This window comes from Scyliorhinus torazame, chromosome 12, assembly GCF_047496885.1.
Source record: "Scyliorhinus torazame isolate Kashiwa2021f chromosome 12, sScyTor2.1, whole genome shotgun sequence".
Classification (NCBI taxonomy): domain Eukaryota; kingdom Metazoa; phylum Chordata; class Chondrichthyes; order Carcharhiniformes; family Scyliorhinidae; genus Scyliorhinus; species Scyliorhinus torazame.
The window spans coordinates 67,631,288-67,645,427 of NC_092718.1; the positions used below are offsets into that span (position 1 = coordinate 67,631,288).

The 14,140-nt window shown below is 47.0% G+C and overlaps 1 protein-coding gene across 1 annotated transcript in view; it reads right to left on the reverse strand.

Annotated features, from left to right (window-relative positions):
• The window catches only part of LOC140386464 (alpha-tectorin-like), a 78,175-nt gene that overhangs the window by 19,259 nt on the left and 44,776 nt on the right, over positions 1 to 14,140 (reverse strand). The window contains exons 8-10 of the mRNA XM_072468833.1: positions 7,767 to 8,015; positions 7,494 to 7,656; positions 4,627 to 4,705 (exon numbers count right to left, since the gene is read on the reverse strand). Of these exons, the coding sequence (XP_072324934.1) occupies positions 4,627 to 4,705; positions 7,494 to 7,656; positions 7,767 to 8,015 (491 nt within the window). The remainder of the gene's footprint in view (positions 1 to 4,626; positions 4,706 to 7,493; positions 7,657 to 7,766; positions 8,016 to 14,140) is intronic.

The window sequence follows — 14,140 nt, forward strand, 5'->3', positions numbered from 1 at the left end:
CCATGAAAGTGCATTTGCAGATTGTTGTAAAAACCCACCTGGTTCACTAATGTCTTTCAGGGAAGGAAATCTGCTGGCCGATATGTGACTTCCGACCCACATAACGATGTGGTTGACTCTTAACTGCTCCCCACTGAAATGGCCTAGCAAGCCACTCAGTTCAAGGGCAATTAGGGATGGGCAACAAAAGCTGGCCTAGCCAGCGACGCCCACATCTCAAGAACGAATAAGAAAAAAATCTGCGGCAACCACAGGTTTGCACCAGCCATGCTCGATGCCACCGAAAAGAGGTTGGACAGGACAGGGAGGGGGCGGGGAGAGAGAGCACTGACAGGGACTTTTATACCGAAGACAGATTAGCGACTTTCGGAGCTGATGGAGAGACTAGGACTAACAAATGGGAACGAACTCCGACATCTCGCAAGGAGACCACTGCATACCCATGAACCCAGAGAAGGACTATGTTAGAGGAGTTACTGTACCCGGACAGTCTGGGGAAGGGAAACTGTGGGGACCTGTACAGATAACTCTTAGAAAGGACGCGCTCGCCACTGGACGAAAAATGGGAGGAAGGGTTCAGCACGGAAATAGGGTAGAGGCTCTGGAGTGAAGCACTGTGCAGGGCCAGCTTCACCTCCTCATGCACAAGGCTAAGCCTCACACAGCTGAAAGTGGTGCACAAAGCACACCTGACAAGAACCTGAATGAACAAGTTCTTCCCGGAGGTGGAGGACAAATGTGACGGTGCCAGGAGCTTCAAGCAATCGCACCCACATGTTCTGGGCCTGCCCCAGACTTGTCGGGCTCTGGACAGCCTTCTTTGAGGCAATGTCCAAGGTTGTGGGGGTGAGGGTGGAGCCGTGCTCAAGAGTGGCAGCCTTTGGAGTGTCAGACCAGCCAAAACTATTCATGGGAAAGAGGGCCAACGCCCTTGTCTTTGCTTCTCTAATCGCCCGCCGGAGAAACCTGCTCAGCTCGCGATCAGCAACACCATCCATAGCTGCAATTTGATTAAAACAGGAGACAGACCGATCGGAATTTCTCCACCTGGAGAAAAATCGAATTCACCATCCGAGGGTCAGGATGGCTATCACAAAGCTTGGAGGCCATTCACCAACTTGTTCCAGGATCTGTTCGAGGCCAACAGCCAATAGATCAGTGCGGAGGGGGGAAGCATGGGGGCCAACAGGACCACAGAGAGCAGACAGGAAAGGTAGGGGGGAAGGCTAGAGAAAAAACGTGGGGGAGGCTAGAAAACAACTGGCACAAATGCCAGGGGGCTGAGAACAAGGCCACAAGAAAAGGAACCCCCAAGGGAATGCCAAAAATAGGATAGAGAGAGGGGAGAAGAAAAGAGGGGAGGCCAAATGACAAAACGTGGGGGGGGGGGGGGGGGGGGGGGAGGGAAGGGGTAGGCACCACCCACATGTAAATACGAGATAACTGCCCATTGTACAGAAAAAGGGCACAAGAAAGGACCCTGAAACAACAAGTGAAAGAGGATCAGTACAGAGGAAAATGACATGTACATTCTAACCTGCACATTTATTCTCACCGAATGTATACTGCATAAAATGTAAAAACCTCAATAATAACATTAAGAAAAAGAATTACTAACATGGCGCGAAAGAAGGAGATCAAACAGCTCAGCAATTTGGGACATGGCCAGAACATAGGAGTGTGGTTGGTTGGCCCCCAAGAACATCATTGCTACGACACCCAGGGTGAGTGTCCAGTCAGTTCCAGCCCCGCAGACCCCGGAGTCCCAAAATAAATGAATTAACCAATAATTTGTGTTTTCCTGAGATCTTTAACCCGACTGCTCCAATGTGTTATAGACACCAGATTGCTAAGTAAAACATTACAAACTGTTTATTTATAGCAAGAGCAAAAAAATAACTTATTGTCATGGGAGTGTCCCTTTAAGAAATGTTTCAGTGATGTCATTGTGTGGGTGGAGCTGGGCGGTGGCTCTGGGTGTTGGTTTTACTTTTGCTTTGGTTTGGAGCTGGTTTGTGGCTCTGAGTTTTTACTTTGTTTTCACATTTGGCTGCTGTACTCAGACAGAGAAGTATCTTAGCCTGTCTCTCTAGTTTCAATTTTAAAGAGTTATTCCAAGGAAGAAACCCAATGTTTATACTTTTTAAAAAAAAAAAGAAGTTTTTTTTGGTTCATGGGATCTTGTTATTGAATTGGAACAGTAAAGGGGGGGTTCACTAAGGATTATACATTGATTACTGTAGCTGTGTGGGGTATTTATGTTTGTAGTTGATAAAAATGCTTACAGTGTGTGTTTATAAAGATGTTAACTAAATTTGTAGAATAAATATTGTTTTTTGATTAAAAGCGCCTAAGATCTCAGTTGAATAACACCTGAAAGGCAGGCCCTTGTGCTCATCGTAACCAAAATCTATAAACAGTTACAGGTCAGGTGAACTCCATGATATACTTTGGAGTTTTCTAAATCCTGGCCCATAACAATATAAATGAAATAATTGGCACTATGGTCTACTGGTCTACCTATTCCCCAAACCCTGTACCACCATGCACCCAGACAAATACAAGACAGACACTTGGTAAGTGGAGGGGAAGAATTAAAACAATGGGAATTGAAAGAAAAGATTTGAGATGAATCTTCACTGTGGCCTCTATCGGCACCGATCTTCTCCGAATGCAACCCTCTGGCGAATTGGTTTGTACAAGAGATTCAGGTTGGTGTAATGCTGACCTCTGACCACCAATAGAGCTCAAACAGGAGATTCAGGTCACTGCAATTCTCACCTCCGACCACTAGATGGAGCCTCACACAGAAAATTCAGGTCAGTGCAATTCTGACCATCCCCCGGAGATATTACTGGAACTTTAAACCTGAGAATTTTACAGTGTCTTCCGTTTATCTGATCTCTGTACAGAAACCCTGGCTTGTATTATAAAGAGGATTTTTATATAATCTTTATTAGTGTCACAAGTAGGCTTATGTTAACATTGCAATGAAGTTACTGTGAAAATCCTCTCGTCACCACACTCCAGTGCCTGTTCGGTTACACTGAGGCAGAATTTAGAATGTCCAATTCACCTAATAAACACGTCTTTCAGGACCAGTGGGAGGAAACCGGGGCACCCAGAGGAAACCCAAGCAGACACGGGAAGAGTGTGCAGATTCCGCACAGACAGTGACCCAAGCCGGGAATCGAACCTGGGTACCTGGCGCTGTGGAGCAACAGTGCTCACTGTGCTACCGTGTTTGCAGATTGGATTCTTCCCAGCCATTCAGACAGAGGATTAAAGAATCAGAGACCTGGTTGAGAAGCAGCTTCAATTTTCAACTCCAGTTCTGACTGCTGTCTGTCTTTTAAAGAGGAGTGCCTTCACGGATATGACGAGGAGTTTTTAAAATTGCCTGGCAGAGAGCGAGAGAGACAGTGTCTTCCAGCTGCTTCCAGGCTTAACTCTTCACAGAATTGAGGCCAAAATGGAGCTCTTCAGATGTCCCGCCTTTCTTCCGGAATATTCTGAATGGCTCGATCAATCGCAAGCAACAAGAGAAATTTCAGAATTTCAGCTTCACTGACTGGCTGCTTGCCAATCTATCAAACTGGCATCACGGCTCTGCCACAGAACCTAAAAGGGAAGTCCTGGGCAAGTCCATTAGATCAGGGGTGTCTCATTTTCCAGCAGCTAGCAAGATGTTTGCAGATTAAAGGCAGCCAGGTCAGGAATTACATAAAGGAAACACAGAGCAGACAAAGGTTTTACAACAATGCCCTAACACCGCTCACACTTGTCTTTTGCCCTTGCAAAGAAGCCACTAATGCTAGCCCTGGTCAGATGAGCCGTGTGCACCCCTTTAAAATGGATCAGGCTGAGCCGTTCACAGGAGGACATGGAGTTTACCCTGTGAAGGGCTTTACTCCACACCTCCTAGTCCAAAATGGGTCCCAATTCCCCCTCCCACTTTGCCTTCAACTTATCCACTGGGGCCGATTCCACTGTTAAGATCTGGCCATAGATACTCAAAATACTCCCATACCAGACCCAGCTAAAGACAGAATCTTCCTCAACAGGGAGGATGTTGGTGACAAGGGGAATGAGAGAAAAGCCTTTTGCACAAAGTTACGAATTGGAAGTATTGTATAAAGTTCACCCTAGAGTTGCACTCATCTAATGGACAGTCAGAACTGAACAACGCACGGGTGGGGGAGATGGAAAGAGAGAAAATGGAAAGCAGTAAATGATAGAATCCGTACAGTGCAGAAGGAAGCCATTCATCCCTTTGTGTCTGCACCGACCATCTGAAAGAGCACCCTACCTATGCCCACACTCTTACTCGATCCCCATAATCCAGTCACTCCACCTAACCTTTTGGACTCTAAGGGGCAATTTAGCATGGCCAATATACCTAACCTGCCATCCTTGTGGGAGGAAACCGGAGCACCTGGAGAAAAACATTCAAAAAGGGGAGAAAGTGCAAACTCCACACAGTCACCCAAGGCAAAAATTGAACCTGAGTCCCTGGCACTGTGAGGCAGCAGTGCTAACCACTGTGCCACCGTACTGCCCTTAATCAAAATTAAATGATTCTTAAATGGATTTAAATGAATAACATTTCTTCATAATACATCGTACCTTCCATTTTCTTAAATGGGCCGGTGGTGTGAACGGTCCCGTTGGTTTGACTCACGTCAGATCTTTCTCCAAGACACTGCTACATTCAGGACAAAGTAGAATAAACACTTTACTTCAATAAAAAGCCATCTGCCTCAAATCCAACAAACAATGGATAATCTTCATGTAAATAGCTGTTACAAGATAATCATACAATTTACAGTGCTGAAGGAGGCCATCCTGCCCATCGAGTCTGCACTGGCCCATGGAAAGAGCACCCTACTTAAGCCCACGACTCCACCCTATCCCCATCACCCATTAACCCCACCAAACCTTTTTGGACGCTAAGGACAATTTATCATGGCCAATCCACCTAACCTGTACATCTTTGGACTGTGGGAGGAAACTGGAGCACCCGGAGGAAAACCACGCAGACATGGGGAGAACGTGTAGACTCTGCACAGACAGTGACCCAAGCCGGGAATCGAACCTGGATCTGCGGAGCAACTGTGCTAACCACTGTGCTACCATGGCACAATTTGGAAAAATGATATTCTCAGGCAGTAGAATTTATTTCTGTAGAAATATTGGGCTCCAATAACTGATGAGCAGAATATATTTGTAAACAGTAACTGGGCATCTCTGACATGTCATGTCTGAACCTGCGCTCTGGGAGAACTCCCATTGTACATAGAAACATACATAGAAAATAGAAGCAGGAGGAAGCCATTCGGCCCTTTGAGCCTGCTCCACCATTCATTCATCAAGCTCAATACCCTGATCCTGCCTTCCCCACATATCCCTTTGAACCCTTTAGTCCCAAGAGCAAATCTAATTCATTTTTGAAACCACACAATGTTTTGACCTCAACTACTTTCTGTGGTAGTGAATTCCACAGATTCATCACTCTCTGGGTGAAGAAATTTCTCCTCACCTCAGTCCTAAAAGGTTTACCCCTTATCCTCAAACTATGACCCCTAGTTCTGGACTCCCCACCATTGGGAACATTCTTTCTGTACCTACCCTGCCTAATCCTGTTCGAATTTTATAAATTTCTATGAGATCCCCTCTAACTCTTCTAAACTCCAATGAACATAATCCTAACCAACTTAATCTTTCCTCATATGACAATCCGGCCACCCCAGGAATCAGCCTGGTAAACCTTCGCTGCTCTCTCTCCATGGCAAGAACATCATTCCTCTGATAACGACATCAAAACCGCACACAATACTCCAGGTGTGGCCTCACCAATGCCGTATACAATTGTAGTAAATACTTAAAACCACTTGCTATGAAGGCCAACATACCATTTGCCTTCTTTACTGCCTGCTGTACCCACACGCTTACTTTCAGCGACTGATGCACAAGACATCAACGTCTAGCTGAGTATTCACCTCTCAATTTTCACCCATTCAAATAATTGCCTTCCTTTTTTTTTAATAATCTTTATTGTCACAAGTAGGCTTACATTTACACTGCAATGAAGTTACTGTGAAAAGCCCCTAATCGCCACATTTTTTGCCACTGAAGCAGATAACGGTCACATTTATCTACATTATACTGCACCTGCCATGCATATGCCCACTCACTCAGCCTGACCAAATCCCGCTCCAGGGCATCTCTGCATCCTCCTCACAACTCACCCTCCCATCCAACTTTGTATCCTCTGCAAATTTGGAGGTAATACATTTAGTTCCTTTGTCCAAATCATTAATATATAATGCAAACCGTTGGGGTCCCAGTACAGATCCCTGCAGGACTACACTAGTTACTGCCTGCTAATCAGAAAAAGACCCATTCATTCCAACATTTTGCTTCCAATCTGCTCACCAGTTCTCCCAACATATGACCTCTTTTCTACCTGCCTCATCCCAACATCCACATGTGATCACCCGATCTACAATTTCTGCTAATTATTTCCCAGAAACAACAGAAGATTCTCCAACAGACAAACAACCATTAAATATCAGGAGCCAATTGACAGAGATATTTACATGAATGGTTTATTTTTTTAACCCCTGCCTTACAAAGGACTGACAAAGGTGATCTGAAATGTGAACCTTTTGTTTCTCTCTCTCCACAGATGCTGCCTGACCTGCTGAGTGTTTCCAGAACTTTCTGGATTTCATTCTGAGGGGTTATCTGAGTCAGATGTTGCTGCAAATTTGAGTAAATGCAAATCAGAAGCTTTGTGAACATGTTTAACTTTCTATTATACAAATGGGTCACAGGTTATTAGAGGAGTTACAAATTAACATCACACAGACAAATGTCGATGTCTCTGTGTTATTGATATTCTGCTAAACCATGCCTTCTCCATTCAGATTTTCAGGATGAAACATGCCTGAATATAAAACAGGTTATTCAATTTGAATCCACTGAGATAAACATTTATTATCTCTTCTGGAGGTCAGGTTCTGGTTTGTGGTTAGTTTTAAATTAGTTTTTTTGAACAATAATCTAATAATAATCTTTCTTGTCACAAGTAGGCTTACATTAACACTGCAATGAAGTTATTGTGAAAAGCCCCCAGTCGCCACATTTACCACCGCGGTGCCTGTTCGGGTACACAGAGGGAGAATTCAGAATGTTCAATTCACCTAACAGCATGTCTTTTGGGACTTGCGGGAGGAAACTGGAGCACCAGGAGGAAACCCAAGCAGACACGGAGAACGTGCAGACTCTGCACAAACAGTAACGCAAGCCAGGAATCGAACCTGGGACCCTGATGCTGTGAAGCCATAGTGCTACCCACTGTGCTAAACTGAATGGATTCTAACTCTGTCTCTACCTCCCTGGTCTTTCTGACTTTCAGTTCCACATAGAATTCGCCAGCGGTCATTTATTTATAATGTGAACTCTGTACACAGCAGGACACACATACTTACTGTAAAACAGTTGGTGCTTTGAAAATTGCACAGGTGTATCTGGCAGTGTATATAAACCTCGCTCGAATCTCCGACAAATCGAAAGATATTCAAAGAGAAGCGAGCAATGGTGGAAAGTCCGTTTTCTTCAATGCTAACCGAACCATCCAGGACACTGGGGCACCTGTTTCAGACAGAACGACTAATAAAACCTCGTGAAGGCTGAACATTTATTTCAGAGGAAAGCATTTTGGGCATATTCTGCCTGTTTTCCCCAGAAGGTAAGATACTCACTGGCCAGTTATAAAGGACCAATGCGTCGGTGTGTTGGGATCTCTGCGAGGGGTTGCCCAGCAATGGCTCAGGGTCAGCACGAATTGATTGGCATCGATGCCGGAAACAATGGTTCCAACGTAGATTTTGTCATTGACACCAAGCAGGACTGGGATCTGGGTGAAGGGCTCACTGTACCCAGGTTCACGATAAACAAGCATCTTGGTTTCAAACAGCCCCTTGCCTGATGGTAAAGTTATGTTCACAACACTGAGGAAAAAAGTGAATTTGTGTAGAAATGTCAGCACTTTGGAATCGGCATTGTAACAATTAAAAAAAACATGTATCCCGTTGAAGAACGTGTTGCTGAAGTCTTGCTCCCCACTCTCTTCAGGGCAATTGCAGGAATGACTAATTTCTAACAATTTATACTACAGGAAAAGAAGGGACTGATTGATTGGCAAGTCAACACTAATTGGCTGAGGCATTGTCATGAGGAAACCAATGGGGAACTGTGGGTTCCTCACGCTCACGCCAGTTCACAAACTCCCAAGAACCCTGCCATTTTTGGTCTTGTGGAGTCCCTGAGCTATATCTACGTTCAATGTTCTGGGCTCCACTCCCTTTTTAGCTTCTGGTCAACTCTTTTATTGAAATTTTGTTTGCATTCAGCCTCACGTCCTGATCTATGGGTGCCCGGTCCAGAAAGGGGCGGGGAAGGCGGAGGATCTCCTCCTGAACCTTCTCCAGAAAGTCTTCCAGCGGGAGACCAACGGGATTGTCCAGCCGGACTGCCCGCCCCTCTTCCACGGCTTCACTTGCGGCCGGGTGTCCGTGGAAAGGGATCATGCATTGTCCACGGACACTCTCGAGGCTCTCCGTGCCCAGTGGGTAACGCAGGGGTTGGACTGCTTTATCAACCCCTCTTTTCACATTATGATTTGATGTTGATAATTTTCCATTGTTCTTTGTTACTTTTGGGCAATAGCCCTACGAGGAGCAGCCCCTGTTAAGTTTAAAAAATATATTTTATTGAGGTATTTGAAAATTTTTATAACAGTAACATAAACAATGACATCAACATGGTAAAATAAACATTCCTACCCCCCCAGTCCAATCTTCACACACCTCAACCATACAACAACAATCCGCCCAGCCCCCCTTTTGGAATACTGCATCTGCTGGCATTTTAATTTTCCCCGAGAAAGTTGATGAACGGCTGCCACCTCCGAGTGAACCCTAACATTGACCCTCTTCAGGCAAACTTTATTTTCTCGAGACTGAGAAACTCAGCCATGTCACTAACCCAGGTCTCTACACTCGGGGGCTTTGAGCCCCTCCACATTAACAAGATCCGTCTCCGGGCTACCAGGGAGGCAAAGGCCAAGACATCGGCCTCTTTCGCCCCCTGAACTCCCGGATCTTCCGACACTCCAAAGATCTCTAACTCCCGTGTTTTTAGTACCGTGGACATTGCCTTAGCAAAATCCTGCCAAAACCCTCGAAGCTTCAGGCATGCCAAAACATGTGGACATGATTTGCTGGGCTTCCCGCGCACCTCGCATACCTATCCTCAACCCCGAAGAACTTACTCATCCTAGCCGCTGTCATGTGTGCCCGGTGGACTACCTTAAATTGTATCAGGCTAAGCCTGGCGCATGATGAGGAGGTATTAACCCTGCTTAGGGCATCCGCCCATAGCCCCGCCTCTATCTCTCCTCCTAGCTCGTCCTCCCATTTGCCCTTAAGCTCCTCCACCGGAGTTTCCTCCGCCTCCAAAGGCTCCTGGTAAATAGCTGAAACCTTCCCCTCTCCCACCCAGATACTGGAGACTACTCTATCCTGTATCCCCCGTGATGGCAGCAGCGGAAAGGCCGGCACCTGTTTTCTCAGGAAGTCCCGCACCTGCAAATACCTAAACCCATTCCCTGCTGGCAATTTAAATTTATCCTCCAAAGCTTTCAATCTGGGAAAGCTCCCGTCTATAAATAGCTCCCCCATCCTTCTAATTGCTGCCCTCTGCCAACTCCGGAACCCGCCATCTAGCCTACCCGGTACAAACCTGTAGTTATTATAAATCGGTGTCCAAATCAATGCTCCCTCCCCTCTCTTATATCTCCTCATTGCCCCCAGATCCTCAGAGCTAGCACTACCACCAGACATGTGGAGTATCGGGCCAGCGAGGATGGCAGAGGTGCCGTTACCAGTGTTCCCAAACTGGTGTCTTTACATGACGCTGCCTCCATCCACTCCCATGCCGACCCCTCCTCCACTACGCACTTCCTAATCGTGGCTATATTAGCCGCCCAGTAGTAATTGCAGAAGTTCGGCAGCGCCAACTCACCCTGCCTCCCACTGCGCTCCAGCAACACTTTCTTCATTCGTGGGGTTTTACTAGCCCACACAAAGCCCAAAATAATCTTATTCACCCGCTTGAAAAAGGCCTTTGGGATGAAGATGGGGAGGCACTGAAAGACAAACAGAAATCTGGGGAGGACCGTCATTTTTCACGGTTTGCACCTTCCCCGACAGTGATAGCGGGTGCATGTCCCATCTCTTAAAGTCCCCTTCCATTTGTTCTGCCAACCGGGATCAGTTTAACTTGTGCAGCGCCTCCCATTCCAGGGCCACCTGGATTCCCAGATACCGAAAGCTCTTCCCTACCATTCTAAGCAGCAGCTCTCCCAGTCTCTTCTCCTGTCCTCTTGCCTGGATCGTGAACACCTCGCTATTCCCCATGTTCAATTTATATCCTGAAAAATTATAAAATTCCCCCAGGATTCACATTACTTCCCCCGTCCCCTCCAACGGGTCTGAAATATACAAGAGCAGGTCATCTTTATAGAGCGAGACCCGGTGCTTCACCCCACCCCCGAACCAGCCCTTTCCCATTTCTAGAGGCTCTTAACGCCATGGTCAATGGCTCTATGGCCAGAGCAAACAGTAACGGGGGGAGGGGGCACCCTTGCCTCGTCCCTCGGTGTAGTTCAAAATACCCCGACCTCAGCCGGTTCGTACACACACTCACTACTGGTGCCTGATAGAGTAACCACACCCAGTCAATGAAGCCCTCACCAAACCCAAACCTTCCCAGCGCCTCCCACAGGTAATTCCACTCCACCCGATCAAAAGCCTTCTCCGCATCCATCGCTACCACCACCTCCATCTCCTGTCCTTCTGAGGGCATCATGATAACATTTAGAAGCCTTCGAACATTGGCCTTGAGTTGCCTGCCCTTAACAAATCCCGTCTGGTCTTCCCCTATCACCCCCGGGACACAGTCCTCTATCCTTGTGACCAGTATCTTAGCCAGCAGTTTGGCATCCACATTCAGTAGAGAAATCAGCCTGTATGATCCGCATTGCTCCGGATCCTTCTCCCATTTCAGGATCAATGAAATCGAGGCCTGCGACATTGTTGGGGGGAGGACTCCCTTCTCTCTTGCTTCGTTAAACGGCCTCACCAGCAGTGGGCTCAATATCTCTTGTCATGTGAGAGTATCTTTAAGAAATGGGTGTTTATAAATGGGTGTGTATATAAATATCTGTAGTGAGAGTACCTTTAAGAAATGGGTGTTTACTACTGCAGTGATGTCAGAGAGTGGGTGGAGCTGGGCTGTCAGTCAGCTTTTTACTTTCGTTGTTGAGCAGGCTGCAGGGTGTGATTTAGTTTTGTTTTCAGTGTTGGAGCTGAAGCCAGACAGAGCAGGTGTACTGTTGATCTCTCTGCCATGAAAAGACTATCTCGATCATTTGGTGAATTCAGAATTATCGATATTTTCAGTAGTGACTTTAACCTGATGTGCTTCTGTTAAAAGGTGTTTCTTCTGTAAGTCTTCGGGATGTTAAAAGGACAGCGTAAGCATTACTTGGTGTTGTATTATTTGGGGGTTGTATTTGAATTGATGGTTGCTAAGATGTTCACTGTATGTTTCAAAAAGATTAACTTGAGTTCAAAGAATAAACATTGTTTTGCTTTAAAAAATACTTTTCCATTTCTGCTGTACCACACCTGTAAAGTGGGCTGTGTGTTCCCCATCCCACAATCTATTAAAAGTTGTGGGTCAGGTGAACTCCATGATACACTTTGGGGTTTTCTAAACCCTGGCCCATAACACTCTGAAAACATCTTATAGAATTCCACCGGGTAGCCGTCAAGCCCAGGGGCCTTGCCCGACAGCTTGCCCTCCAGCCCTTTGATTATTTCCTCAATCTCAATTGGAGCTCCAAGCCCCTCCACCAGGTCCTCCTCCACCCTCGGGAACCTCAACTGATCCGAAAACTGCCTCATCCCCTCCACCCCAGCCTGGGGCTCCGACTCATATAATTTACTATAAAAGTCCTTAAACACCTCGTTCACAGCCGCTGGGTCCAGGACAGTATTACCGTCTCTGTTCTTTACTTTACCTGCTTGTCTTTTCCCCGTACTCATATATCGCCCCCTTTGCCTTCCTCAACTGCTTTCCCGGTGGTCAACAGCCCAAACTCCACCTGTAACCTCCGCCGCTCCCTCAGTAGCCCCCCCCGACCGGGGCCTCAGAGTATCTCCTGTCCACCTGGAGTATCTCCTCAACTAACCTGCCCCTCTCAGCCCGTTCCGCCTTTTCTCTGTGGGCCCATATAGAGATTAATTCCCCTCTGACTACTGCCTTCAAAGCTTCCCAGACCGTCGCTGCAGAGACCTCCCTTGTATCATTTGTTTCCAGGTAGTTCTGGATGGACTTGTTAACCCGCCCACAAACCGCTTCGTCCGCTAGCAACCCCACATCCAGTCTCCACGGCGGGCGTTGCCCCCTCTCCACACTAACCCGTAGATCCACCCATTGCGGGGCATGGTCCAACACTGCAATTGCCACTCAGTATCCACCACCTTCGGTATTAGCACCCTGCTCGGAACAAAAAGGTCGATGCGAGAGTATACCTTGTGGACATGTGAAAAAGAGGAAAACTTCATCCTCGGCTGTGCAAACCTCCATGGGTCTACTCCCCCCATCTGTTCCATAAAACCCTTCAATTCCTTTGCCGCAGCCGGCCTCCTCCCTGTCCTGGATTTTGACTGGTCCACTTTCGGATCAATGACTGTATTGAAGTCCCCTCCCATGATCAGGTTATGTGACTCTAAGCCTGGGATCTTACCTAACACCCGCCTCATAAATTCCACGTCGTCCCAATTCGGAGCATATATGTTCACGAGTACCACCCGCACCCCCTCCAGCTTCCCACTCACCATTATGTACCTACCCCCTTGTCTGACACGATTATCCCTGCCTCGAATACCACACGTTTGCTGATCAAGATCGCTAGCCCCCTGGTCTTTGAGTCCAGTCCTGAGTGGAACACTTGGCTAACCCATCCCCTCCTCAATCTCGTCTGGTCTGTAACCTTTAGGTGTGTCTCTTGTAGCATTGCCACGTCCGCCTTCAGTTCCCTCAAATGCGCGAACACGCGAGCCCTCTTGACCAGCCCATTCAGTCCTCTCACGTTCCATGTGATCAGCCTAGACAGGGGGCTTCTAACTTCCCCCCCCCACGTCGAATTACCATCACCCTTTTTAGGCCAGCCTCGAGCTCGCGCCCTCCGCTTCCTCGAGTCCCCATTCGGGCTGCCGCCGTTCCCGACCTCTCATTTGAACCCTAGTAACAGTTCCCCCCCTGTCAGCAAAGCAGCTCCCCCTCCCTCCCCCCCCTAGCACCAATACTAGAAACCCAATCCCCCAAGTCAAGCTCCAGCTTAACATCTGCTCACCCCCCACTGCTCTTCAGAGAGTCAGCTGACCCATGCTGACTCGGTAGCTCCCGCCCCTGGCACCAAGTAGTCTGTCTCCCTATTTTTTTCTCCTCTCTCCCCACCACATAAATAAACGTTTTAAAAGCATCACATTCCCCAGTAAACAAACATCAGAAAAAAAAAGTGAAGAAACAGTCACTTTAGAAAAATAGTTACCCAAAAAGCAGAACCAAATTCAAAGCCCACCCCCCCTCTAACAAGGTCCCTGCAAGACAAAGCAACCTTTAAACATCCACACAGCCCATTATTTCACATAGAGCTTCTTAAATTTATACAATCCAGCACCACAAATCGCCGCCAGAGTACTTCTCTAAGGCTTAAGTGTCTTTTAATTCGCCTCCAGCTTCATTTCTTTAATAAAGGTCCATACTTCGTCTGGCGTTTCAAAGTAGAAGTCCCGTTCCTCATGTGTGACCCACAGACGGGCTGGGTACAGCATCCCAAACTTCACCCCCTTCTTAAAGAGGGTTGTTATTCTGTTAAGTTGATTGGACCCCAAAATAAATCCTCACCCTCCCGGGTAATGCAAAAATAGCACAAGGCTTGAACATATTCCTTTTGTTAGCAAAGAACAGGACTGTGTGAATGTATAGCACTTGGAGAAAGTAT